Source organism: Globicephala melas, chromosome 19 (assembly GCF_963455315.2).
Source record: "Globicephala melas chromosome 19, mGloMel1.2, whole genome shotgun sequence".
NCBI lineage: Eukaryota > Metazoa > Chordata > Mammalia > Artiodactyla > Delphinidae > Globicephala > Globicephala melas.
Window position 1 is genome coordinate 52,288,628 of NC_083332.1, and position 24,939 is coordinate 52,313,566.

The window sequence follows — 24,939 nt, forward strand, 5'->3', positions numbered from 1 at the left end:
CTTGTCATCTACATAGAATGAAAGGGCATTGATGGAAAAGACCCAGAGGCTGTTGGGATAGAAGCCCCTCCACTACTGGACCTCACCATCCCCACTAGTGACCTTTTCTCTTTCTGGGCGTCTGTCTTGCTCACCAGACGGTGGACTCCATAGAGCAGAGACCTCACCTTACGTGTTTCTGATGGACACTTGCGGTTTGGCGTCTTTTCTCATGTTTCCTATGCCTGTGAACTCAAAGGATTTTCCCAAGCTACAAGTCTGGGGGGCATCTTTAAATCTTCCCTCTCCCCTACCCAACATATGCCTGAAGGTACCAGCCGGCTTCTTTAGGAACTCTCAAAGACCCTGCTTCCTGCCATCCCTGGAAAACTTTCATCTTTCATTTTCATCACTGCAACGTCCAGGCAAGCGGCTTTCCTGCCTCTGGCTTTGGGTTCCCCTCTGTCTGAGATGAAAACCTGATTGTTCCACTGCTTTATTTAAAATTTTAAATAGCTCCCCAACCGTTATAGGATATATTTGTAGCCCACCACCCCCGGCCCTCACGAGCTGTGCGTGATGAAACCTCCAGCTTCCACCCCGACCCCCTGCCCAGTTCCGCCCTGACTGCGTTATATTCTCCGGTCTCTCCCTTGCGTAGGGTGCACCCTCTGTCTGAACAGCCCTGGCCCTGGCTTTGCCTGATTCCTGCTCATCCCTCAGGCTCTCACTCCCTGGAAAGTCTCTTCTGCCAAGGTTTCCTCCTGACGCGGGGGTTGGGTGGACCTCAGGCTCTCCCGTGGGATCACAGACCTCTACCACAGCACTCTGCTTACCTAACCTGTATTTTTTTTTGTTTATATAAATTATTTATTTTTGGCTGCGTTGGGTCTTCGTTGCTGTGGCTTTCTCTAGTTGCAGCGAGCAGGCTCTAGAGCGCAGGCTCAGTAGTTGTGGCGCACGGGCTTTTAGTTGCTCCGCGGCACGTGGGATCTTCCCGGACCAGGGCTCGAGCCCGCGTCCCCTGCATTGGCAGGCGGATTCCCAACCACTGCGCCACCAGGGAAGTCCCATCTGTATTTTTATACACATGCTTTATACGTACGGTTTGGTACCTCCACAGCCCAGGCACTGCCCAATCAGTGTGATGGGTGCTTTATTAATATGTGAGGAAGAAATCAGCAGGGAAGAATGAATAGTAAGCAGCCACTTGGTATACACGTGTGGAACAGAGAGGAGCACTGAGTGGATGCTGGGGGATGAGCTGAGCATTCCCAACAAAACCCAGCACTACATCTGAACTCATACCTCACTCCACGAAGAGACGACCCACTGGAGCCGACTGTTCTTGGGACATCGTCCTAGGACGCAGCCCTCCTGCGATTCTGGTCTCGGGCTGCTGGCACACAAGCTCTCAGGGACGTCCTCTACCGTGGCAGAACTTTTACACAGGACTTCACGTCTCCTCACCCCTCGTCCACAGGTCTTAGAACACTTGAGATTTAAAAAAAGGCATGTACATGCTAGTCTCAAAAGACTGTCTTCCAGACGAATGCATTAATGAAGGGTTTACAGAGCAATTTTTAAGCACTAGAACCAAATGCCCAATAAAATCCCTTGCAGCCAGCAGAATTAATCTTTCCTCCCTCCAGAGCCTCTAAGTACAGATTACTGTTCCCTTTCAACATTCTGAATGCCCAGGGGTTGCTGTGTTGCCCCAGGTCTGAAGACAAGTTTTATTCTTAATGGAGAAGAGAGGGGTTCTGTGCACAGCACACATGATAACAATTTGGAAAATGGTACAGGGCCTATTCATGGATGTAACTGTATCTCTCTCTGGCACAAGGCAGAGTCAATCTGGGCATTGGTGAAAGAGGACCGTCAGTGCTTCGGACAAGGAGAATAATAGCAAAGTATAATATGTACAATAGGGACGGCAACAGACCGTGACATCTATGAAAATGGGCTGGGAGTGTCCAGTTCCTGCCCCTAACATCTGCTGTTTCTAGGCGGGGCACTGTGCTAACTCTTGGGGAAAAACTAAGTCGACACTCATCAAATATTTGGAGGCAACTGTGCACGGTGGTCTCATACTCTTCTAGTCTTACTGTCTTGACCTTCACAAGCACTGTGAAATATATAAGGCGGCAAATCATCTCCTGGCTTTCAGATTTGTACTTCACGAGCTGCCAAGATCACTTAGAAGACTTTGGCCCCAGGCTGGGGTGTGCCCTCAAGGGACGTGTCCCCTCCCTGGCCTTTACAGTCTTCTTGTTGGCCTCTCAGAAGGGCCGCACGAGATGTGGTCCCGCTTGTCTTGGCTGTCTGTGAGTTTGCAAACATCTGGGGCACCGTTCCAAGCCTGCTCAGAGGACCGGTGGGAATTCTCATTCTTCCTATTTCTAAGGGAGATGGAGACAGGATGGTGATGATATCATAATAATCATCTCTCTGCAAACCACAGCAGAGGATGTTTATTGAATGCCTTCTGTGCACGGTGATACACCTTAGTGTATACCAGGGCCTATATCACATGACCCTCTAAACAGCCCATGAGATAACCGCTATTATCCCATTTTACAAAGGAGGTGTCTGAGTCACAGAGCTTAGGTACCTTGACCAAGATGAATCGACCGTCTGCCAAGTTGTGGAGATGGGCAAATTCGTCTGATATCAGACCAGGGCTCTGCACCCCTAAACGTCTCTCATTCACGTTCATAACATCCAAGTAGTTAAATTCTTATTCAATAGAATTCTTATTTATCGCGATTTTTTTCCAGCGTGGTAAAATGTTTAAATTGCTTCCCAAATGGTTTCCAGAGCCATGGTCTCTCATGGAAGAACTGGTTGCTCTCACAGTTCTGAAGGACCCCTTTCATACTGAGTAAGTTCTCAAAAGGACATATTTGGTTTTAGTTGTCAAATAAAAGGGGGTGTGAGGGTGCAAGGCTAAACTGCATCCGAAATCTATACTGTCCAGGATGTAATGCACCCTATGCGGAAACTCGGGAGAAATGTGGCCAGGGGCTCCTACCTGGCTTCATAGTTCAGGTGATGAAACCTCTGCTTGCCATCCATGGTTGGGCAGAGGCTGGGCTCTCACCTGCAAGGATGCTGTGTACCAGGGTTCTTGGCACATTTTGGACCAGATAATGTCGGGGGGCCAGACATTTTTTACAATGCCCTGTGCCTTGTAGGATGTTTCCCTCTACCAACCAGATGCCAGTAGCACCATCCTCCAGAGCTGTGACGATCAAAATGTCTCCACGGCCAAATTCCCCTGGGGGGCAAACTGCCTCCAGCTGAGACCCTCTGAGTTGTGAATGTCAGGTAGTTCTAGGGCTCTTCCAACTTCATGAGTTTGTACCTTTCACTGGGAGTTCGTGGCAAGAGCCAACTTCACGCCCAACTCCTCTCTGTATCCTAATAACCGCACCTCTTATCACTGAAGCAAGATGATGCCTAGTTCTATGTTTCTATGCCTAGTTCTTGCTATTTTCCGTTTGCTTTGGAGAATTCAGTAGCCAGTTTCATCTGCCAATCCTCCAACACTCACTAGTCTAGCCTAAATGGCCTCCATATTCTAATTTTTTAGGAGATCAGACTTTGAAGTACTCTAAGCTGTCGTACAGGGGGGTCTCACACTTCCGGCTGCATAAGCATCGCTACAAATGCTCATTCAAATGCCCCATTTCCCATTAACTCAGTGTGATTCCCACAAACATATCAACAGCTGAGACACTCTTAGGGGAAAAAAGATACCACCCATATTTCTGTCACCTTCCTTTTCCACGGGGAATGAATCCAATGACTCCAAGCCTTTGCCACTTACCTGAGACCAGGGCCCAGGGCTCCATTCTGGAGGGCAGGCATGGCTGTTGCAGACTTGAACCTGAGTGGGTGTGCTCACTGGGCAGAGAGAATGCAACACCGCTTCCTCCTTTTGGAAGGGCTTCTTCTGGACACACTGGACCTTCCGGCTCTGCTGGCCCCCCGCACATGACCGGCTGCACACGCTCCATTCACCTGGCTTCCAGCTTTCAGTGAAAGACAGAATTACTTCTGGTGAAGCTAAGACTAAGGATCATCAATTCCAAAGCAGTTACTGTGAAAGATTAACCACCTGATGAAAGTCTAAGGTCAACTGTAGAACCAATATGGCCAATTCATACTGATTCTGCTTTTATAGATTTTCAAGCCTACGTGAGTGTGGTCCATTTGTAGGGGATCACATGGAATCACCACGTGATTCTGGGGAAAAATACGTTCCTGCCCTCTGCAGGCAAAGAAACATGTGGCATCTGGAAATGTGAGCGATTCATTCGTTCAGCCAATTGGGATCTTAAACCCTGCGCCACGGGATCTCCTAGGCATTAGGGTTGGAAAAGATGGATGAAGCAATGCTTTTCCCATTAAGAAGCTTATGGAAGGAGGTGGCTATGTGGACAAATAAAGAAGATACTTGCTGATAATTGCTACAAAGAAGTTAATAAAAGTACAATAATGAGACTAATGAAACAAGGGGTCAGTGAGGGGGAGAGAGGGGTGTGTGTGTGTGTGTGTGTGTGTGTGTGTGTGTGTGTGTGTGTGTATGTGTGTGTGTGCGCACGTGCGAGCATCTGAAAGAGAGAGGGGCACATTCAGAGAGGGTCTCACAAAGAATATTTCTAAGTAGGTGGTTCCCCCACCTACTTTTTCTGGTTAGCCTTAAACTTTACTGATGGGTTAGAGATATAATCTCGAGTTCTTTATTTAAAGATTGCCAGGTCGCTTCTTTTTTTTTTTTTTACAGCTGTCTGAGACTTGGTGTACACTGAAGAATGATCAACTGCAACCAAGAATCCTTGTCAACAACTGGCTGTGATTAATTGAAATTCTCTGATTCGAAGGCCTAGCATTAAAAAGATCCACCAGATAGGATCACGATACGTTTCAAAGCATCAATGTCTAAAACTGCTCTTGGTTTACAAATCTTCTAAGTATCATTTGAAAGCATAAAAACATCACCCAGACCAAATGTGTGTTTGTTACACGTCTGCATTTCTGCATCTTCCTAGTCCTATGATATTTGCTCTGGTTTCCCCTGCCCCCACAAGCCTGAGGTGTGAGGTTAAAGACCCTTCTGTTAGTCCAGAGAATTTAGCACATGAGTTCTAGGATTCTAAGTATTCTAAAACATTGCATAATCCATGTTATCTTAGTTAAAGAGAGATGATACCAAATAAAAGAACTCCTTGTATTTGTATAATCATTTTCTCTTACAGTAAGATGCAAAGAAAAGATATATATTATCATGAAATTATTAGTTTTAATCAACCCCGACCTCACAGACCTGATTCCTCCACTTTCCATTTTCTCCCTTATTGCCTTTTTTTTTTTTTTTTTGGCCGTGTCTTGTGCCTTGTGCAGAGTCCTAACCGCTGGACCACCAGGGAAGTCCCCTTACTGCTTTTTTATATTTATCATTTTTATAGCACGTATCTCACTGCATCTCAATTATCTGTTTACACATCCAGCTCTTCCATTCGATGGTGGGTTCATTGATGGCAGGAAATACAAGCTATTCATCTCCATCTTCCAGTCCTCAGCTGAGGGCCTGGCGTACCGTAGGACATATAACATGGTCATTACATGGGAAAATAATGGAGTTAGATCAGATGAACTCCTTTGTCCTTAGAGCTCTAATAATCTAAGCCCTTATTTCTAGTATATCTCTGCAGAAGAATAGTCCCTAAAAGGTCCCATTATTCAACAGGAAATACTGAGATAAATAATAGGGTTGCAGGGAATTCCCTGGAAGTCCAGTTGTTAGGACTTCGCAGGTTTGATCCCCAGTCAGGGAACTAAGATCCTGCATGCCTCTCACTGCGAGGCCAAAAAAAAAAAAAAAATAGGGTGGCATAAAAGGGAAAAGAAACAAAAGACACTGCCCATTTCACTCCAACTCTGCAGAGTCACTGCAGGGGGCTGTTCTGCTTTTAAAGAGCCAGCAAACTAGTTACTGCACAGAATATCATTTCTACGTGGAGCTATCAGGAAAGTTCTGGGAGTTAAGCATGACTAACGCTCTCTCTCCCTTTTCATGGAGGTACATACGAATGGGGTTTCTTTCTTTTCTTGGCGGAGATAAACAATGATGGAAAGGAGGCTTAAAATAGGAAAACATTAGCTTACATTCAAGTGTACTGACAATCCCTACACGCACCTAAACGTACACACACATGCGCGCACACACCCCCCCATCTAAGGGAGAGATTATTCCACAAGGATCAGTAACACTGTCTGGTTATCACGTCTTAGAGCCACGGGATATTTTTAGAGCCAGACATTTCTTAGCAAGAGAGAAAATTCCATGGAAGCCCCCCACATGTCTTTCTCCTTTTTGTGTTCAGGATACAGCTGGTTCCAAACTCTAAGGGAAAAACGGAGTTGACACTTGGGCCTAGGGGATTGGTGGGGAGCTGAAGCCCCAAACGATTATGACAAATACACTATTTACAGGGAAAAAAATATGTATGTACATAAAAAGACTGTGCAATATAATCGCATCACCACAAAGCAAACACTACTTATTAAGATGATCGGAAACAGCAGGGAACACAACAGTGCTGCAGAAGAAACCCTGTCAACTCTATATAAATACATTTGGCAGAAGATAAATCAAACAAGAAGAGACTCCATTTGGCTGGGAACATTAGTTAAAATTAGCGTTCAAATAGTAGTGTGGCTAAAATCAATCCAAAAGCAAACCCACTGAGCTCCCCACCGTGTCTCTTCATCAAAAATGGGGTTACCACTTGGGCTCTACACACTTCCTTTTAACTTTGTGTCTTGCTACTGTGTAATTTGCATTTGGGCCTTCATGGGTTGCAGAGTAATATGATTTTTAAAATCTTGGATGACTCTCTAAACGTTAAGCATACAACCACATAGAAATTTAACTAACATACGATTCTGTGTTATTTAAATATCTGTTTTAGTTCAGAGAAGAGGGGTCTCTATGAAAAGGTTGAAAAAAGATGCCTTTATGCCTTTTTTTTACCCCAAGCTTATGCTGGCATAGCCAGAGTCTGAGTGTCTGAAGCAAATTTGTGTTTTTCAAGTTATATATTTTAACTGCAACTCTCATCTCCTTTCTTATATTGACTTTTTTTGGGGGTGGGGTGGGGCGGGGGGTATTCTGTCTATCTTTGAATGACTTTTTTTTGAATCACTTTGGATCAGAGGCGTCAACAGTGGCTTCAACCATCTCCTATCAACAATAAAGGCACACAAGTACAGATGCAACCAGAAGGACATTTCCAGATGACTTACTAGGCAGGGCAGGAGAAGGCATTGCACATTTTGGGTTCAGTTGCTGGCTTGGCTCTCGCATTGCAGAATGAGGAATTGACTTGAGTGTTTTGATCCCGTAAGCAAATGGCCTTGACACTTATGTAACCTAATAAGATATCAGAAGTTACAAAGTGAAAATTGCAGGTAACCAATTCCGCTTAGTTTCCAAGTGTAGCTTCGGGTTTACCAGGGTTCTGATAATTTACTGAAGATACAGAACCTAAATATTGTACGAAAACACTTCCTTCTGATAAAATCTACAACTCATGTGAATTCCACCCTCATGCCACGCCCCCCCAACAGTTTTCATATTTTAATAGTTTTTAACATGTAGCGTCTTAGTTTTCAAGACTGCCGTGGATTCTAGAACGATATAGTAATGAAGGCAGGGCAATATTTTGAAATTGAAAACAATTTTGAAAACGGGGCAATATCTGTTTGAGGGAAGTATCCCAGAAGCTTTAACTCACACTGCACATATCTAATGGAAAATGTTCTGCAAAGAAAAATCTTGGGGGAATTCTGTGTGGAAACTCTAAGATTTTGCTTTTTCATGAAGCATCTTCTACACTTGCCTGAGTATGTGCACATATAAACAAAAAGTTGAACTCACTGAATATGTGTTCATACTTGTCCGCAAGGACTCTGGTTTTTTGTTTCTGTCTGTTCACCCCACTGCCTTGTTTTCGATATTCATTTCAGGACCTCTCATCAAGATACACTTTATTTTGTGTGTGATTAACTGTATTTGTCAGCTCCCCACATAGGAACGCTGCCCCCTCTTTCAATTGTCTTTATTCACATGGACTTTTCCTTAAAATGGAATCTGAGCAACAGTGAAAAGTCACGCCCGCTAGAATGATTAGGTTGAAGGGGGTCTGCTTTCAGGAGGAACTGATCAAAATATTGGGACTCCCTAAAGTCAAGAGTTTGCTTCTGGAGAACGTATTCATTTGGACTTGTCTTCTCTTAGACTTCCGACATGCTATGGTCTGTGAGTCACACGAAGGTGTTGCTAACTCAAGGCAAAGGAGAATCCCATAATGCACTTGTCCAGCATCCTCCCCTTGGTTGTATTTATTCCCTGTAAATGGAAAATGGATTGACTCTCTCTCTTTCCCACGGAACCTGTGCTCTCTCTGGAATACCAGGAAGTTATCGCGAATGATCTCAAAGAGCATTTGATACATGAACAACTGCTCATGCTTGAAGACTACGTGAAAAACAGCATAAAGATTATGGTTTCTGTTCTGTTAAAAAAAGAAAAAAAAGAACATAAAATGATACATGTGTGGCATGTGTCTGAGTAGGTGAAACACGTGTTTTTATGTTTGCTTAAGAAAAAGAATACGATATAGACCAAAGTATTAACACTGGCTATTGCTGATTAAAAGATTATGGGAGATTATTTTCTTCTTTATAGCATATTGCTTTTAAAATGTGTATTAATAAAAAATATATTCCCTTTTAATTATTTCATATATATTTTAAAAAAGAAGTATTTCTTCATATTTTGTTAACTAGCATGGGCAGCTGAAGACAGAATTTCTTCACTTTCTGTATTTCTGCTCTGTCTCTGGTCCCAAGATGCCCCATTTTGCTCAGTGGGATGGACACAGTAGGGACACCTGCTGTCACCAGGTGCTCTGAGCATGAGGAAATGAGGGACCAACCTTCATGCTTTGGTTTCATGGACTCATTTATGGACTCATTCTTCTTCCCAAAGGGCAAGTGTGACAAAGATTGACTTACCAACCAATATGTGATATTTTGGGACCTAAATAAAATGCCTCCCGTCTACGCACTGAGAGGATGGCTGTTGTTTTTCCCTTCCTTACAAGGGCTATTTCTCGGATTTAATCCATTTCCCTGCGGGGCTGGAATGCCACTGCTTCCACGTGTCAGATCGCTGTCTTAAGTCTGCCTTGCGTGTGTTTTCACTGTCTTGCCCCTACCTTCTCTAAGTCCCACTGGGAGGCTGACAACAACAGAGAAGTCAGGACAGAAAGACACGAAGCTGTGAGCTGAAAAATCCATCAATGACTCAATCCTTATAAGAAATGGACACATATTTTCTATTTCCCCCCCTTGTAAGTTTCAGATGCCTAACTCTTGAGTCCTGGTTGTGGCTGACTTGAGATTTGTGTGAGTGGGTTCCTTTCTACCTAGGAAAATCCCCGAAGAGTACAAATAATATTTGCTTTTTTTTCTTACAGTGACAGTTCCCATAGAGATAGTTCTTTTGTTGCTTATTTAAACCATACAATGGAAAGATGTCTGGAGTGAAAGAACCTGTTTTTGTTTTTTTTTTAAAAAACAGGGCAGGTGAGGGGGGGTTCTACAAAAGGAAACTGAGGCGGGGGCCAGACCACGCGGGGGCCAGTGGGCCACAACGAGGAGCGTGGGTTTCATCCAAGTGCAAAGAGGAACCATGGATGACTTTGAAGTAGAAGAACATAATTTCATTTTTTTTTCTGTTGCTGTAATGTTTTTTTGAATTTAATTTTTTTATACAGCAGGTTCTTATTAGTTATCTATTTTATACATAATAGTGTATATATGTCAATCCCAATCTCCCAATTCATCCCACCACCACCCCTGCCCGCCACTATTCCCCCCGTGGTGTCCATGTTTGTGCTCTACAACTATGTCTCTATTTCTACCCTGCAAACCAGTGAAAGACCCTGTTTGAGGAGAGACGTGGAAGACGGTGAGGAAATCAACTACCTCCACCACAGGAGAAGGAGCAATCTGACTGCACTGTGCTCCAGGTGTGGCTGTGTCTTTCTGAGGCTGGCTGAGTTCCATTCACGACCTGGGGAAGTGCATACTTCCAAGATATCCCCGGATTTTTGCCTTGCATCAGAATCTGGACAGTGTAAGATACAAATCAGAGATCAAGATACAGGTCAGACCCTGGAATTCCAGAAATCTCACTGAACATTTTAGAGATATTTGCATGCCATTTTGACCTCAAAGCCGGTTCACATCATTGTTCCCAAGTAGGTTTTATGTCGATTTAAAGTTTGCCCATGACACTTTAACATGTGTACCTCTAGAGCATCAGAACTGGGATTTAGAAAGACAGCAGGGAAACAGGACATTTGCTATGAGCCCACAACCCTCAGTTCTAGGCGTATCCAATGAATAAGGCAAGAAAATAGATTTTTACCTTATGTTGAAGGAGAGGTTATACTATGAGGTCTCAACCTTCACTTTAAACTTGAAAGCCTAGCATGATACTAAAATATGCTAACTCTCAACATAGGCATAACTCTCTCAGCAGAAATCATCCTCATATTGAATACTGGGTGGATATATGTGGAACCTCCCAGGTTTGGGATGTTGAAATGTCTTTTCCCCCCCTAGGGTCTCAAACCTTTGGCCCATATATCTTTGTTCTATTATTTTAGGTATGACACCAGACAGTTCAACAACTCTCGTAGAGAGATTCTAGTCATGGTGGTGCTCCAGAGATAACGGCTGAAATTGAATCAGCGTATATAGACTTTTATGATTTATCCTGGCCCACAACTTATAATCCCTCTCCTGGATGCCAGGAGATGCTAGACACAAGGGAAGCACTCAGAAAACCTTAGAACACCCCACTTAGAATCCCTATCATCAACCTTAGAATCCAGGCAGATTCCCAATAGGATTTCCAAAGAGAATCTGCCCAAAGAGTAGGTGTCTGTTAACTGTGTACCAGGATGAGCAGATAAGACAAAAAGAAATACGATCAGACGTCGTGGTTGGTAATATATATACTGGAACGGATCTGACCTCAAAAGGGCAAGGACTTGGGATAAATCTGACACTATCAGGCACTTCCCAGGTGTCAGACACTCTGCCGGGCTTTTTCTATGCATTATTTCAAGAGTCCTCTAACAACTCTATAATGTAGGTGTCTATTTTTTCATCGAAAAAAAAAAAAAACTGAGAAGAATGAACTTGTGCAAGATCACACAGGTGACTGGTGAATGAAATTGAAATAGAATTTCGGCCCTCCAACAAAATGTGCCTGAAGACTGTAAGATATCACTTTTTTTTTTTCTTGGAGTATAGTTGATTTACAATGTTGTGTTACTTTCAGGTGTAGCAAAGTGATTCTGTTATAGGTGTGTGTGTATCTATGTGTGTGTGTGTGTGCGCATATGTGTGTATGTATATATATTCTTTTTCAAATTCTTTTCCATCATAGGTTATTACAAGATATTGAATAGGGCTTTCCTGGTGGCGCAGTGGTTGGGAGTCCGCCTGCTGATGCAGGGGACACGGGTTCGTGCCCCGGTCCGGAAAGATCCCACGTGCCGCGGAGCGGCTGGGTCTGTGAGCCATGGCCACTGAGCCTGTGCGTCCGGAGCCTGTGCTCCGCAGCGGGAGAGGCCACAGCGGTGAGAGGCCCGCATACCGCAAAAAAAAAAAAAAAAAAAGATATCGAATAGAGTCCCCTGTGCTATACAGTAGGGCCTTGTTGTTCATCTATTTTATATATAGTAGTGTGTATCTGTTCATCCCAAGCTCCTGATTTATACCTCCTCCCGACCCTTTCCCCTTTGGTAACCTTAAGTTTGTTTTCTGTGTCTGGATATCACCTTGTTTTTGGTTTAGGCAAGCACATTATCACATTATTTGCCTCCCTTCCTGATCCTCTCTCTCTTTTTTTTTTTGGCGGTACGCGGGCCTCTCACTGTTGTGGCCTCTCCCGTTGTGGAGCACAGCCTCCGGACGCGCAGGCTCAGCGGCCATGGCTCACGGGCCCAGCCGCTCGGCGGCATGTGGGATCCTCCCGGACCGGGGCGCGAACCCGCGTCCCCTGCATCGGCAGGCGGACTCTCACCCACTGCGCCACCAGGGAAGTCCCGATCTTCTCTTTTCTTAACTACTTCTCTTTGTTTTTTCTTTCAAGCTCAAAGCGTAAATACAAACAGCTGGTTTTCTCCCAACCCGTGTCTTGTGAAAAACGTGTGTGACCACCAGAACTGGGCATTCATGGCCGAGAAGCAAAGCAGGTTTCGGTTAAAAATAGGAACTCCTGGCTCTGGCTCTGTCTGGTGGGATCCCACCTCCATTAAAGTTGGGTGGGTGGCAGCTTACACCAGACCGCTCCTTAGGATGCTACAAAATGCTTTCCACTCTGCTATTAGCGTAAATGTCTCCAGAAGTATTATGGCTTGCTCTGAAGATTCCACGATGTAGACATCATTTGTCATCCAACAAAACAAATCCTGGTGGCTCCCAGAAACAACCAAATTGTTAACAGATGGGTCTTTGTTTCCCTCACCCCCATCCACAACAAAAAGCAAACAAAACACAACAGGTAGTACCATTAAAATCAACAAATGCCTAATTCTCCTTAGTCACCAATGAAAACCTTCTCAAAATCAAGGTCTCAGGAGTCTTTGAATTCCGAGGATCCTTCTAGCCTTTGCTTTTCTTAGTTTTGCAGCTAAGTGATACAAAGCGTTCTTGGAATCATGTGTTCAGGTATGGTATAACATTTCATATATTTTGAATAAATAGAATGCTTTCCTTATTTGAGATGTTCTGCAGTGTTTTTCTTAATGTCTCTCATGTGATATTATGTAAACAGAGACACTTCAGAGCTTTGTTCACAATCAAGCTAGAATTTTGAGAGGAATTTCACATTCAGAAGGTAATACTGATGCCCATGGATATTTCAACTCAATTTCTCCTTGAGTTAAAGTGATATCTCAAATGTAACACTTTTGGTTGCTATTTTCTTTACGCGGTAGTAATGCAGAGATCTTGTAGGGAAGAAAATAACGCAGCACACCACGTGTGCGAGCATGGCACTAAAATACAGGTGAAATGTATCAGAGTTACAGTGAGCTAAGGCTCAAGGTCGGGATGATATTACAACACAATGGAGCTGCAGCACACACGCACATAAGATAGACAAGTTCAAGGGCAAGTGTGACAGAGACAGAAATCCACTCACCTAGCTCCGCTTCCTAGTACAACCCCACCCCACGTTCAGACTAGATCCTGACTTCCACTGCCGCAGGGGAAAGGGATCCCCAATGGAAGTGCAAAGAAAATTAGAAAGAACTTTAGTTCTTGCCTTTTGAACGTCAAGGACTTACGTTCTGGTGATTGAACAGTGGGTTAGCACATTTTCAATGAGCATTTGAAATATATTCTACTTTTACCTTTCAGACAGATTCTAGAACCTAGGCCATACGGTGGCATGTGGTTTCACTGTAAAACTTTTAAGATGTTGCTGTGAACAGCAGGCTGCATTTAAGAGAGGGAGGAAAAAAAAGGACTGTGAAGGTCAAAGTGTCGTCCCTATTAAACAAACAAAAACAACCAAGATGTCAAGGTTCCCTAGGCTTCCAGTAAAGCAATCCATAAAATATTATTGATGCTACCATCAAGAAGAGAACGTAGGCAATCTCTCCCGTCAACTGTGTTTCTGCGTCTGGACCCACACGTTCCTCCTCTCCTTCTGTTACCCAGGATGCTCAGCCGGGTTGTCCACTATTGCCCTGGAGCCCATCTTCCCTCACCTACTTAAGGGCATCGCTGCTAGTGTCGTCCCCTCTCTCTTGAACCTTATTGAAATGTCCCTGTCTATTGGATCATTCGATAAGCACATGAACATGCTATTATATCCCTCATCTCAAGAGGAAAACAATGATCTCATCTCTACATACACTTCCAGCTCACATTCACTGTTTCCCTTTGTAGCAAAAATCCCTCTAAGAGTCGCCTTGACTTTGGATCTCCGCGTATCCCTCATTCTCCCGTGGTCCCTCCTTCTCAGGCATCCCTCCCCACCACATCACTGAAACCTCTCTTTCAAGGGCACCTTGTCATTTCCAACAGTCAACGGCTTTGTCTTACTCAACCAGTCATCAAGCACTGGACATAGCTGATCACTTCCTCCTGTTCTCACTATTAGAAACCCATCATTTCAGTTCTTTTCCTCCCTTAGTGACCGACCGACCTTCATTCCTAGTTTCTTTTGCTGAATCCTTATTTCCTAATGATTCAATGTCAGATTGACTTCCAACCTCTCGACCTCTTGTTTTTCTATCCTCACCCTTCTAGGTGATCTCATCCAGTCCTGTAGTTTAAGTGCAATCTACAGGTTGACCACTCCCAAATTCGTAACTCTACAGCAGCGCTTTCCGGTAGAACTTTCTGCAATGATGACAAGTATTACACTATAAACCTGTGTTGGTCCATGTGGCATCCACAAGCCACACGTGGCTCTTGAGCCGTAGTATACATTGTGACTGAAGGATAAAACGTTACGTTTAATTTAATCTAAATCTAAACTTAAAGAACCACGTGTGAGTAGTGGCTACCATATGGGACAGCTATAAATGAAGCCCATCCTCGGACCTCCACATTCGAAGAGTTAACTGTCTAGTGAGCATCTCTACTTTGTTTAAAAGGTGTAACAAAGTCTAACAACGAACTCGGGATTTTCTACCCTGTTCTCTGAAAGGCTGTTCTTCCCAGTCTCACAACATGGCAACCCAATCCTCCTAATTGTTCAGGCTAACATAGAAAGTTGATCTCCTCTCTTTTCCTCACACCCCACGCCTAATCGACCAAGAAATGGTGTTATCTTTACTTCCAATATTACTCAAATCTGACCACGTCTCACTTTATCTATTGCTACTGCTGCTTCCTTGGTCTAAGCCGCCATCATCTCTTTGGATTTCCATGATCATGGCTCTCTAGGGATGAGAAGAAGCCGTATTCTCTAGCGGAGGAGATGGACACAACCACGCTTAAAAATAATATGGTTACTTCAGAGGTTAAAAACGAAGTGTCGTATAACCTGCCAAGGGAAATCAAATGTTCCTGTGAACCTGGGGGAAGGGGATCACGTGACTGCCTAAGGAAACTGTGTAGCTGTTACTTAATTAATGAAGTATTTTGGTGATGATTCCTGCCAAGAAGCCACAAAAGAACAATAGAATTTGTTTTCTTTGAGGATTTCTATTCCCCCCAAAAGGACAAACTTTTTTTTTTTTTTTTTTTTTTTGCGGTACGCGGGCCTCTCACTGCTGTGGCCTCTCCCGTTGCGGAGCACAGGCTCCGGACGCGCAGGCTCAGCGGCCATGGCTCACGGGCCCAGCCGCTCCGCGGCACGTGGGATCTTCCCGGACCGGGGCACGAACCCGCGTCCCCTGCATCGGCAGGCGGACTCCCAACCACTGCGCCACCAGGGAAGCCCAAGGACAAACTTTCATATTGAGTTTCCCACCTTCCTTCCCTTAGGTGAAGCAAAAATATGTAAAGATCCTCTGAAAAGTAAAACGTCTGCGCTAAAAGTAGTTAATAGCAAGAAGGCAACTACTCCATTTCATACTATCAAGGTAATAAAAGAAGCTTACTTATGCAGCCACGTCAAGAAGAGGAATAACTCCCACGATTTACTGTAAATGTGCACAAAATTATGCAACTTTAAATGACTAACTCATAACATATGTCGTAGCTGGTTACTGTCATATTACTAGTATAGTTCTATAGCCAATGGCCTACAGGACATATTGTTCATATTTTTTTTGTTGGACATATTAATGCATTCATTGAATGCACAAATGAATAAGACTCTCATCTTTAAAAAAAATCAGATGACTCATGGCTTCACTACAATGTCTGTGTATCTGTAAGGTCACAGGGAGTTCTATGTGTAATCACGTAGGCTGAAGGACAGTATTTGTATAAACCAGCAGAAAGCTCACTTTAGAATTTACTTTAACATCAGCTCACAAAGCCTTCTTAAAGAGAGTAATTATTTAAACAAATGGACACCAAGACCAAATATATAAAAGATGAGTATTTGCCAATTACATTATTTGCTTCTCTATGATAATTTAGGCATTCTCTGCCCTTTTTCTAATCCTGTATGAGGAACAAAGTAACCGAGAATGGAATACACAGCAGTTGTCTTATCTTCTACTGTTTGATGCTTGCAATAGCCAATCCTTTGGAAATAGACTGATCGTCTGGCTGAAAGAATCTCTAAGTCCCTCCTTTACCCCATTCTGAAGAAAGACTGGACTTTGTTCAAAAAAAAAAAAAAAAAAAGTCAATCCCACCCTCAGGAGTGGCTACATAATTTGCGGGGCCCAGACGAACATGGAAATGCAAGGCCCCTCGTTTAAAAAAATGATTAAGGATTTCAAGCTGGTGACAACAGAACAGTAAACCAAACATAAGGCACTTCTGGGTCCGAGGTCCCCTGTGACTTTGCGGGTTCCACGTCCATGAAGCCACCTCTGCCCGACCTGAAGGCTGAGGTTTTCTCACCTGCATCAGTTTTAAGACACAATTTTAAATGTTCCAAATTCTAAATGGTCCTGCGGTCTAACAATGACTTTGCCCACTCCTCTCAGTGGAGATGACACCCACTAATCTGGCAGGCTCGGCTGTACCTAAGTACCTCAGTGTGACCATGACCATCACCTTGACCACAGACAGTGCGACCCACCCGACGCTCGGAAGCAGGACCGTGGGACGATGTGCGATAACCGCGTAGCTAAGATTCTAACTGCCTCTGCAGATGCTGAGGAGCGAACCCATCTGAAACAATACGTCATTTGAAAATGCTAATTCCCATCGCTCACATCTATTTAGAGATATTTTCAGTGACCCTGTCAAGCGCAGTCGATAACTTTTTTCAGCACTAGTGGAGAACACAAAGGCCCTCCAGGTCACGTGGATGCCACAACCCTTCCCCACCCCCCATCATAGCACAACATCACAATAACGCCCCGTGCTGCGCGTCGGACTGTATAGCCCAGCTGCGAAATGCACAAGTTTGGAAAGACTGCCAGCAGTTCAGTCTACTTAACTGGACTCAGTCCAGAGGATTTTCCAGCCAACTGGCACTGGGTCTCTAACTTACAGTTGGCAAGCAACCTCCTTAAATGCTTCCAGGTCCTCAGTAGAACTGTTCAGTGTCTACCTTTAACACACCAACCACCTGACTTCAGACACAGCACTCAGCAGTTCTGACCGCAGGGTGCGGAGCTATAAAATTTACAGCTTCTTAAGTTGGAAAACCACAGACGGGGCTGGACTCTACCAACTGCCCTCTGAAGGAAGGGGGATGCAGGCTCTGCTTGGGGCACACGAAGTTAAAACAAAGGACACATTGAGTAATCTTGGGTAAACAGCTTGCTTTCTGTCACTCCCACTTTTAATTTTTAATGTGCAAACTATAAATGCCTTCAATCAGCTTCTTTTTTGTTTCATTACTTAAGGCCCCTTTTTCCTTTTAAGGAAGTTGTCCTAATTCTCCCATGGAAACTAAAGAGTTATGCATAGGTTCTGAAGACCGACTTTTTATTTAGTGCATGCTTGGAAGCCTATTTCTTGTCTTCAGTAATGTACTTGATCGCTTTAAAAAAACAACAGCAGCAATACTTAGTGTTATGCCAGGCAAAGCACTGTACAAGCATTATCTCATTTAAAGCTAGTAACAACACTCGGGACTTCCCTGGTGGCGCAGTGGATAAGACTCTGCGCTGCCAAAGCAGGGGGCCCGGGTCTGATCCCTGGTCCAGGAACTAGAGCCCACATGCATGCCGCAACTAAGGAGCCGGCGAGCCGCAACTAAGGAGCCCGCCTGCCGCAACGAAGACCTGAGGCAACCAAATAAATAAATATTAAAAAAAATAATAAAGCTGGTAACAATACTATGAGGAAGGCACAGTGCTGTTAATATCTTAGTACTGTAGATGAATGCACCAATACACAAGGTCCCGTAGCTAGTCAGTAGCAACACTGAGAACGCAAGTCTCTGATATTGTCCGACTCCCAAACTGGACATCTTAACTCTTGGGACACTGCATCTCCAGCTCTGAAATGTCACATCTAGGATTCTAATTTAAAGTTCTAAAAACTGGATGAACTGTTGAAAAGACGTTGTCACTGGGATGCAAGAGCATGCTATAACATTTACATTGTGCTATCGGGTTCCAACCTGAAAACGTTGTTTCTTGAACACGCTAATATCTGACTTAAGGATACATGATTTTTAATCTCCTCAATCCATGTTCCCCTGCATTTATAGATCTGTTGGATTTCACCATTGTTTTAACTGCTGAAATACAACCTACTTTATAGACTGACCCCTTCCGAGAAATGATGAATTGCGCCGTACGTTACGCGTTGGCTAAGTCAGGGAAGGGATAGTTTTGTAGTGTGAATTCCTGTTTTTGTATAATCCTGTGATTTTTTGGAAGCCTCGTGATGTGAAAAATCAGCCAGTTGTCTTTGCCTTCTTGTTTGCTTCAAAGTCTGAAAAACATGACCAGGTATCACCACTGCTATTAGGTGTGAGTGAGTTGGATTTGACAAGACACAGCACCACAAAGACCCCGATCGGGGCCTTGGAAGTACATCTGTGAGGCAGCTTCAAAGGTGTGGGCTGACACATTGAACCCCGACTACAGTTCTAATTCAACTCATCAACATTCCTCAGAGTTTAGTGAAGAGAAATAGTGTTCTCCGACCTGTCACAGAAGTATTTGCCATGAATTAACTGGGGGCCTGCACTTCAAATAGCAAATGGCAATCTCTAGACAAATGATGTGGCATCATGAAAGCACATCTGAATCGTCCTCTGGAGTCTGGAGTTTCCTATCATCTGTTCTGAATTTATTCTCCATTACTTCTTTGCCTCTTTTGTGTTTTGTGTCTTCACCCCATCCCTGCTCCTTGGATAATCTACTTTCCCTTACACTGATTTTATCGTGAGGCACATCTTTACTCATTTCAGCCCCTTCCCCTTGTGGGGGGCGGGGGATGCAGACAGCAGGGTCACAAGGAAGGAGCTGGCTGAGAAGGTGAGTCTCTGTCAGTGATGCTCGCACACTGTCAACTCAGCGATCAATGTGCCTGTCTACCTGGTCCCCCGCCACCCCATCATCTCCTTTTGCCAGAGAGCGGAGGAAGTTGTTTATTATAGTAATTTTCTTTAGATGTCTTTTTCTGCCTTGAAACTGGCCTGTGGTTAACCTATTTCTCACTTACTGTCATTACAAAGGCTGCTGTATTTGTCAGCTGCAGGATTCTCTCTTGGTACACGATTCATTGGGAAAGGGTTTTCAAAGAGTTAAACACCCCCTTTTGCCTCTTAACAGAGAGAGAAAAAAAATCCTTAACATAAAGGAGAGCTTTCATTTTTAAGACTTTTTTTTTTAAAAAAAGGAATGCTGTAAAAACACAGGGGATCATATTTCAGCCCTAGACTAGCAACCTGTGTTATCATGTCGTCCTGACTCACTGTTTATCAGACAGAGATGAAGTTACTTTATAAATGAAACACTCATGGTGAATTTCCTCACCTGCCCTCCAATTGCATGACAGTTTGATGGAGAATATGACTCATTCACTGTTGTGTGTGAGAGAGAGACAGATAGAGAAACAGAGACAGAGAGAAACAGAGCAAGAGAATAAAGGAGAGGAAGGAGAAAGGGGGGAGGGGCATGAGAGGGGGAAGGGGGAGGTGGGGAGAAGTGGGGGGAGAGAGAGAGTGTGAGAGTGCATCAGCTAGCAAAAAAAGCTGATCTTCAGTCACTTCTAAAGAATGCATCATCTCTAAGTGGACACCTTCACTAATCACGAAAAGAAAAGAGAATTTTTGTGTTTTTCGTTCTCATTGCCAAGGCTCCCTAAAATTATATCTTAAACGGGGCTTTTGCACTGCACTTATACAAAGGACAAAACCGGTGACCTTACATTACCTATAGCTCAATCTCAAAACGGAAAAACATTAAATTTTCAGCCATACTCAAAACGCCCAGCATATAGACGTCTACTTCAGATTAAACGATTATTTTTCAACGAAGACGTGTAAATTTCAACTCTGAACTTCAGTTTTCACATTTCTACCACTTCAACATTTAATTCCTTGTACAAGACACACACATACACACACACACGCACACACACACACAATTTAGCTATGTGATGTGCAGAAGATTTAGTTTTTCTTGTGTTCCCAAACCCAGTAAAATAAATACGGTAGGTCTACGCATAGTATCCTGAAGACTATTGAAATATAAGCTGACTTTTAAATCTTTCAGATGACTAATGAGTGCACTAGTTCAATGAGAAATTCCTTAGACTCTATGCCAGACTCACGTTGTAGGGGATAAGCTGAAATAAAGAAAGATGTGGAAATTATCTAGTTTATAATAACTGTGTCTGTAGTGATCTCAGAAAGTATATGGTTGCCAAATCAATATTGATTTCTTTCTGTGCTGGGGTGTGCACGTGTGTGAGTCATTTTCCCCTGGGCAACGCAGAAATATGATACAGGGTCATGAACATTAGCTCCATTTCTCCAAGTCCTTTACATGTATATGTATGTCTGTACTTCAAAATAAAAAGTTGATTGATGGGCTTAAATAATGCCTAAAAATTTAAGACCTCAGACAATCATATAAATCCTTGATTACCCTTAGGAATTTCCTCTTGGCCACTGAGGAAATTAAGGGGCCAGCTCACTCTAAATTGACATCCACCTGTTGCTAATGTTGGACCATGTAGAATCCGGGTTCCGAGAAGAATGAAGGTTTGTAACAGAGACTGTATTTGAAAATTAGGCAGACACATGCCTTGGTGATAAAAGTGAAAATCTGTTTTCCATTTAAACTGAGCTTCCCTATGAAGACATTCTGTAAAGTTCTGACATTAAAAATAACCAGAAGCAGAAGACACTTGTGTCAGGCCATGCACTTATTTCTTGAGGTTAACTGACAGCAGTCAATCTGTCCCAGGACTGCATTACCCCTGCCTTGCACTAGAAAACACCCAGAAATAAGTGAAAAGATCTGTTAAACCCACCACCCTGGGAGGGCAAGTTGCTGTTCTCCCAGATGAAGGTAAGTCAACTGTGAGCTAACTGGTCAGCAAGTTCTTATGTGTAAATTATTCACTTTGGGAAAGGCAAGCCTTTCAGAAAGCAGATCGATTCCTCAAATGCAACTGAGGAGATCAAATTTCAATATTTAAATGCCCTTCACTGTACTTAACTTTCAACTGTACAATTCTAGGACTAGTCCTAAGAGACGAAGAAATCCAGTGGTTTTTAAAATGTGTACCGCAGAAGTCTAAGCCTTTCAGAGAACTTCAGATTACGACTGTGGTTTGGGACAGAAGGGCAGAAATGGGGAGGAGAGGCTGGCCTCTGGGCCCTGTCACTCTTGACTTTGGTCAGAGAAAGTCTCCTTGCACTTGATTTATTGTCTCCATGTATGATTTTTCAACTTGGGAAGAAGATTCTACTATTTATTTATTTTATTTTTAATATTTATTTATTTCTTTGGTTGTACCAGGTCTCAGTTGCAGGAGGTGGGCTCCTTAGTTGCAGCACGTGGGCTCCTTAGTTGCGGCAGGCAGGCTCCTTAGTTGCGGCTCGTGGGCTCCTTAGTTGTGGCATGTGAACTCTTAGTTGCGGCATGCATGTGGGATCTAGTTCCCTGACCAGGGATCAAACCTGGGCCCCCTACATTGTGAACGTGGAGTCTTATCCACTGTGCCACCAGGGAAGTCCTTCTACTCTTTAAATGAATGAATGAACTTTATCACTGGATGTCATTCATTCAGTAAATTTTTGTTTTTGAGTGACCACGACGTTCCAGATACTGTGCCAATTGTGGAATCTACGAAGAGGAGTTAAGTCATCTTTCGGCAACATAGGGTTTCAGGTGCTTAGAAGTGCTTCAAGACAGTGTTACAGGACAGAGTAGAAAATATTAGTTTAGTCTGGGGAAATCATTTCCCAAATGAGAAGACTGGGCCTCAGATAGTTTAAGTGACTCATGCAAAGTGACAGAGTAGTATCTGAGTGACCCGTATCACCAACTATTTATAGAGATGTTCCCTGTTCAAACCCACGTTGCTTCCAAAAAGAATGGGATCAACCTACCAAAACTCGCTCTTTACATTTTTTAAAGACCTGAGACTATAATGATCTGGTGACATGATTTATGTCTTAACCACTGGTGCATCTCCAATGTCTATACAGGGCTGGGCCCAAATGGGCACTCAACAAAAGTTTAGTTTTCTTCTATCAGACGTCAAGAGAAAAGAAACAGAGGAATACTGCTTTGAAGGTAGCTACCTAAATCAACACATGCCAAAGTAGTTGAAGATAAGACTTAGCTAAGATATTGGGAGGATCTGATTAAAATAAATGAATGAGATATAAAAAGGGACGTTATCCTTACACTGCTATCCTCATGTGTTCTGGCAAACACACCCTTCTGCTGAATTTTACACTATAATATGAGCTCGGTGGACGTGCAGTCATTTTAAGCGGCCAAGAGAGAAAGTGCTTTCTTTCACAGGCTTATACTTTCTGTGGATAGAACAGCACTTTCCATTTTGGTAGGTTCCCACTTTCATCATCCCACAGGACTGTGAAACACATTCAACATTTCGTATTGGACTGAACATATTTTTGGCTCCAAAAGTATTCATTTTAGTTCAATTCATAGTTGCATGGAAAGGCATATGAACTTTATTTAACTTCCTTTAAAGAAGAAGGCCATGGATTACTTGGATGTTGATATATAGCCTAGTTTTGGAAAATGTAATTTATCGCTTATTGTGATTTTCAGTTTTTAAAGTCACTGTGTTCTCTCGATTTTGGAAAGGCATGAGCATGCGATAAAAACCGACCTGAAATTTGATGATGTTCTCCTGAGAGCAATAAAGTACAATTTAAATATTAAAGTCATTAGCCCAAATTCTTTGAAAAGATAAAATAGACATAATACGAGGTTACTGGATTGGATTTTTTAAAATCTCCTAAAATAGTTGCAAGTTTTGAATGAAACCATAACTCCTTTAAAACATACAAGCAAGGCATGACCAATTAATCATACATGTTTCCCTCTGGAATATTTTCAGACAAGTCACATTCTTAGGACATCAATTGAAGCTTTCATGGAATCTCTAAGTAGAATGTATACATAAAGTAAGACTTTGTAAAAACAACAGCTAAGCAAATGTGACCTTACTGCATTGTGGTGAAACTACAATTTTGTATTTATAGAGATCTTATTATAGTTTTTACCCTATTTATATAGTAGGAAAATTATTTTATAAAACCGTACATATCCAGTTGAACCTGGGGAAGACTTTATGTTTTTATAATTTTACTAGATCTATCCAATAATTTATCCTTACATTTTGATTGTTTGTGTGTTTGCGTTTTTCCCCCGAGGAGGTGTCTGTATCTGCAAGGACAATCCAGCTGTTTTTGTTTGTTTCTTAGTTTGTTTTCTGGCCGTGCCCCACGGCTTGTGGGATCTTAGTTCCCCGACCAGGGATTGAACCCAGGCCCTCGGCAGAGAGAAAGAGGAGTCCTAACCACTGGACCGCCTGGGAATTCCCTGTAAGAAAATCGATGACGAACCTGACCGATTCTGCAGAACTCCATCACCAATTGAGGCCACCCTTTCATTTCTCAAAAATAGCTCCTAATCGTCAGGAAAATGTTTGGATCTGGTGAACAGTCCAAAGATTTACTTTTAATCAGCACTAAATAATGGAGATGAGTGAGATAAGGAGTTACGCTTCAATTAAGCAAAGCCCAAATAAAAATTCTCAGCTTCAGGCTGGCATAGCGCTCGGTGACAATGTGGCCGTTATCTGGTCAATTTGATCAACACAGACAATGACAGGGGACATTCAGGTTCTAAAGATGAAAGTCAGAAGGAACTCTGCGATTCTGCTTTGCACTTTCCATCACTTCTTGTCTCATTCTTTGTTGTGGTTTTCCCGCAGATAACGTATGTTTAACAGCAAACCTTAAATTACAAACAGAACTGTGAAAACCTACCGGAATGGCTTTGTGATGATGAAAACTGGACAGAGAAACAGCAACAACAAAAAATAGCTGCTTGTCATCAAGTAGTAAAACACATATTTCTTACGAGGAATCATTTGGACTTAGTTCTGGTTGCCCGGGGCAGAAGCCCTGAGAGACACCCACCTTCCAATCTGGTAACTTTCTAGCCACAGAACTTGGTTTGTGTACATCTGCTTAGAGATGGATCAAAGGCCTCGTGGCAAAACTAATGAAACCATGTTGCTCTAAAACGAATCCCTTGCAAGCTAAATATACCTCTCTAAAGAAAATACACCTTTTCTAAAGAAATGGAAAAGATGTTTGCTGCTCAAATGCTTGATAGAAAGAAATAAACATATGCACCTAAAAAATTAGGACTGAATAAAAAGTCTCAAAATCTTTAACCAGAAAGTTCAATTCCTATGCCTTAGGCGTAATTACAGGGTGATTTTAGGGCCTTGATTCATTGTTGAGCTTCAAACTACCCTAACAATAGTCCAATTTGATTTGGGGTTCCTAATCTCATCTCCTGAAATAAAAGAAACAACCCAATCAAAAAATGGGCAGATGATCTAAATAGACATTTCTCCAAAGAAGACACACAGATGGCCGAAAAGATGCTCAACATCACGAATTATGGGAGAAATGCAAATCAAAACTACAACGAGGTATCAGCTCGCACTGGTCAGAATGGCCATCATCAAAAAGTCTACAGACAGGGCTTCCCTGGTGGCGCAGTGGTTGAGAGTCTGCCTGCCGATGCAGGG

At 43.0% G+C, this 24,939-nt stretch overlaps 1 protein-coding gene across 2 annotated transcripts in view; it reads right to left on the reverse strand.

Annotated features, from left to right (window-relative positions):
* Nucleotides 1–24,939, reverse strand: part of ADAMTS18 (ADAM metallopeptidase with thrombospondin type 1 motif 18) — a 156,855-nt gene that overhangs the window by 18,603 nt on the left and 113,313 nt on the right. For both annotated transcript variants that reach the window (XM_060289772.1, XM_060289773.1), the window contains 4 exons: nucleotides 10,042–10,183; nucleotides 7,294–7,420; nucleotides 3,812–4,016; nucleotides 1,288–1,473 (listed from right to left, as the gene is read on the reverse strand). In XM_060289772.1, the coding sequence (XP_060145755.1) occupies nucleotides 1,288–1,473; nucleotides 3,812–4,016; nucleotides 7,294–7,420; nucleotides 10,042–10,183 (660 nt within the window). The remainder of the gene's footprint in view (nucleotides 1–1,287; nucleotides 1,474–3,811; nucleotides 4,017–7,293; nucleotides 7,421–10,041; nucleotides 10,184–24,939) is intronic.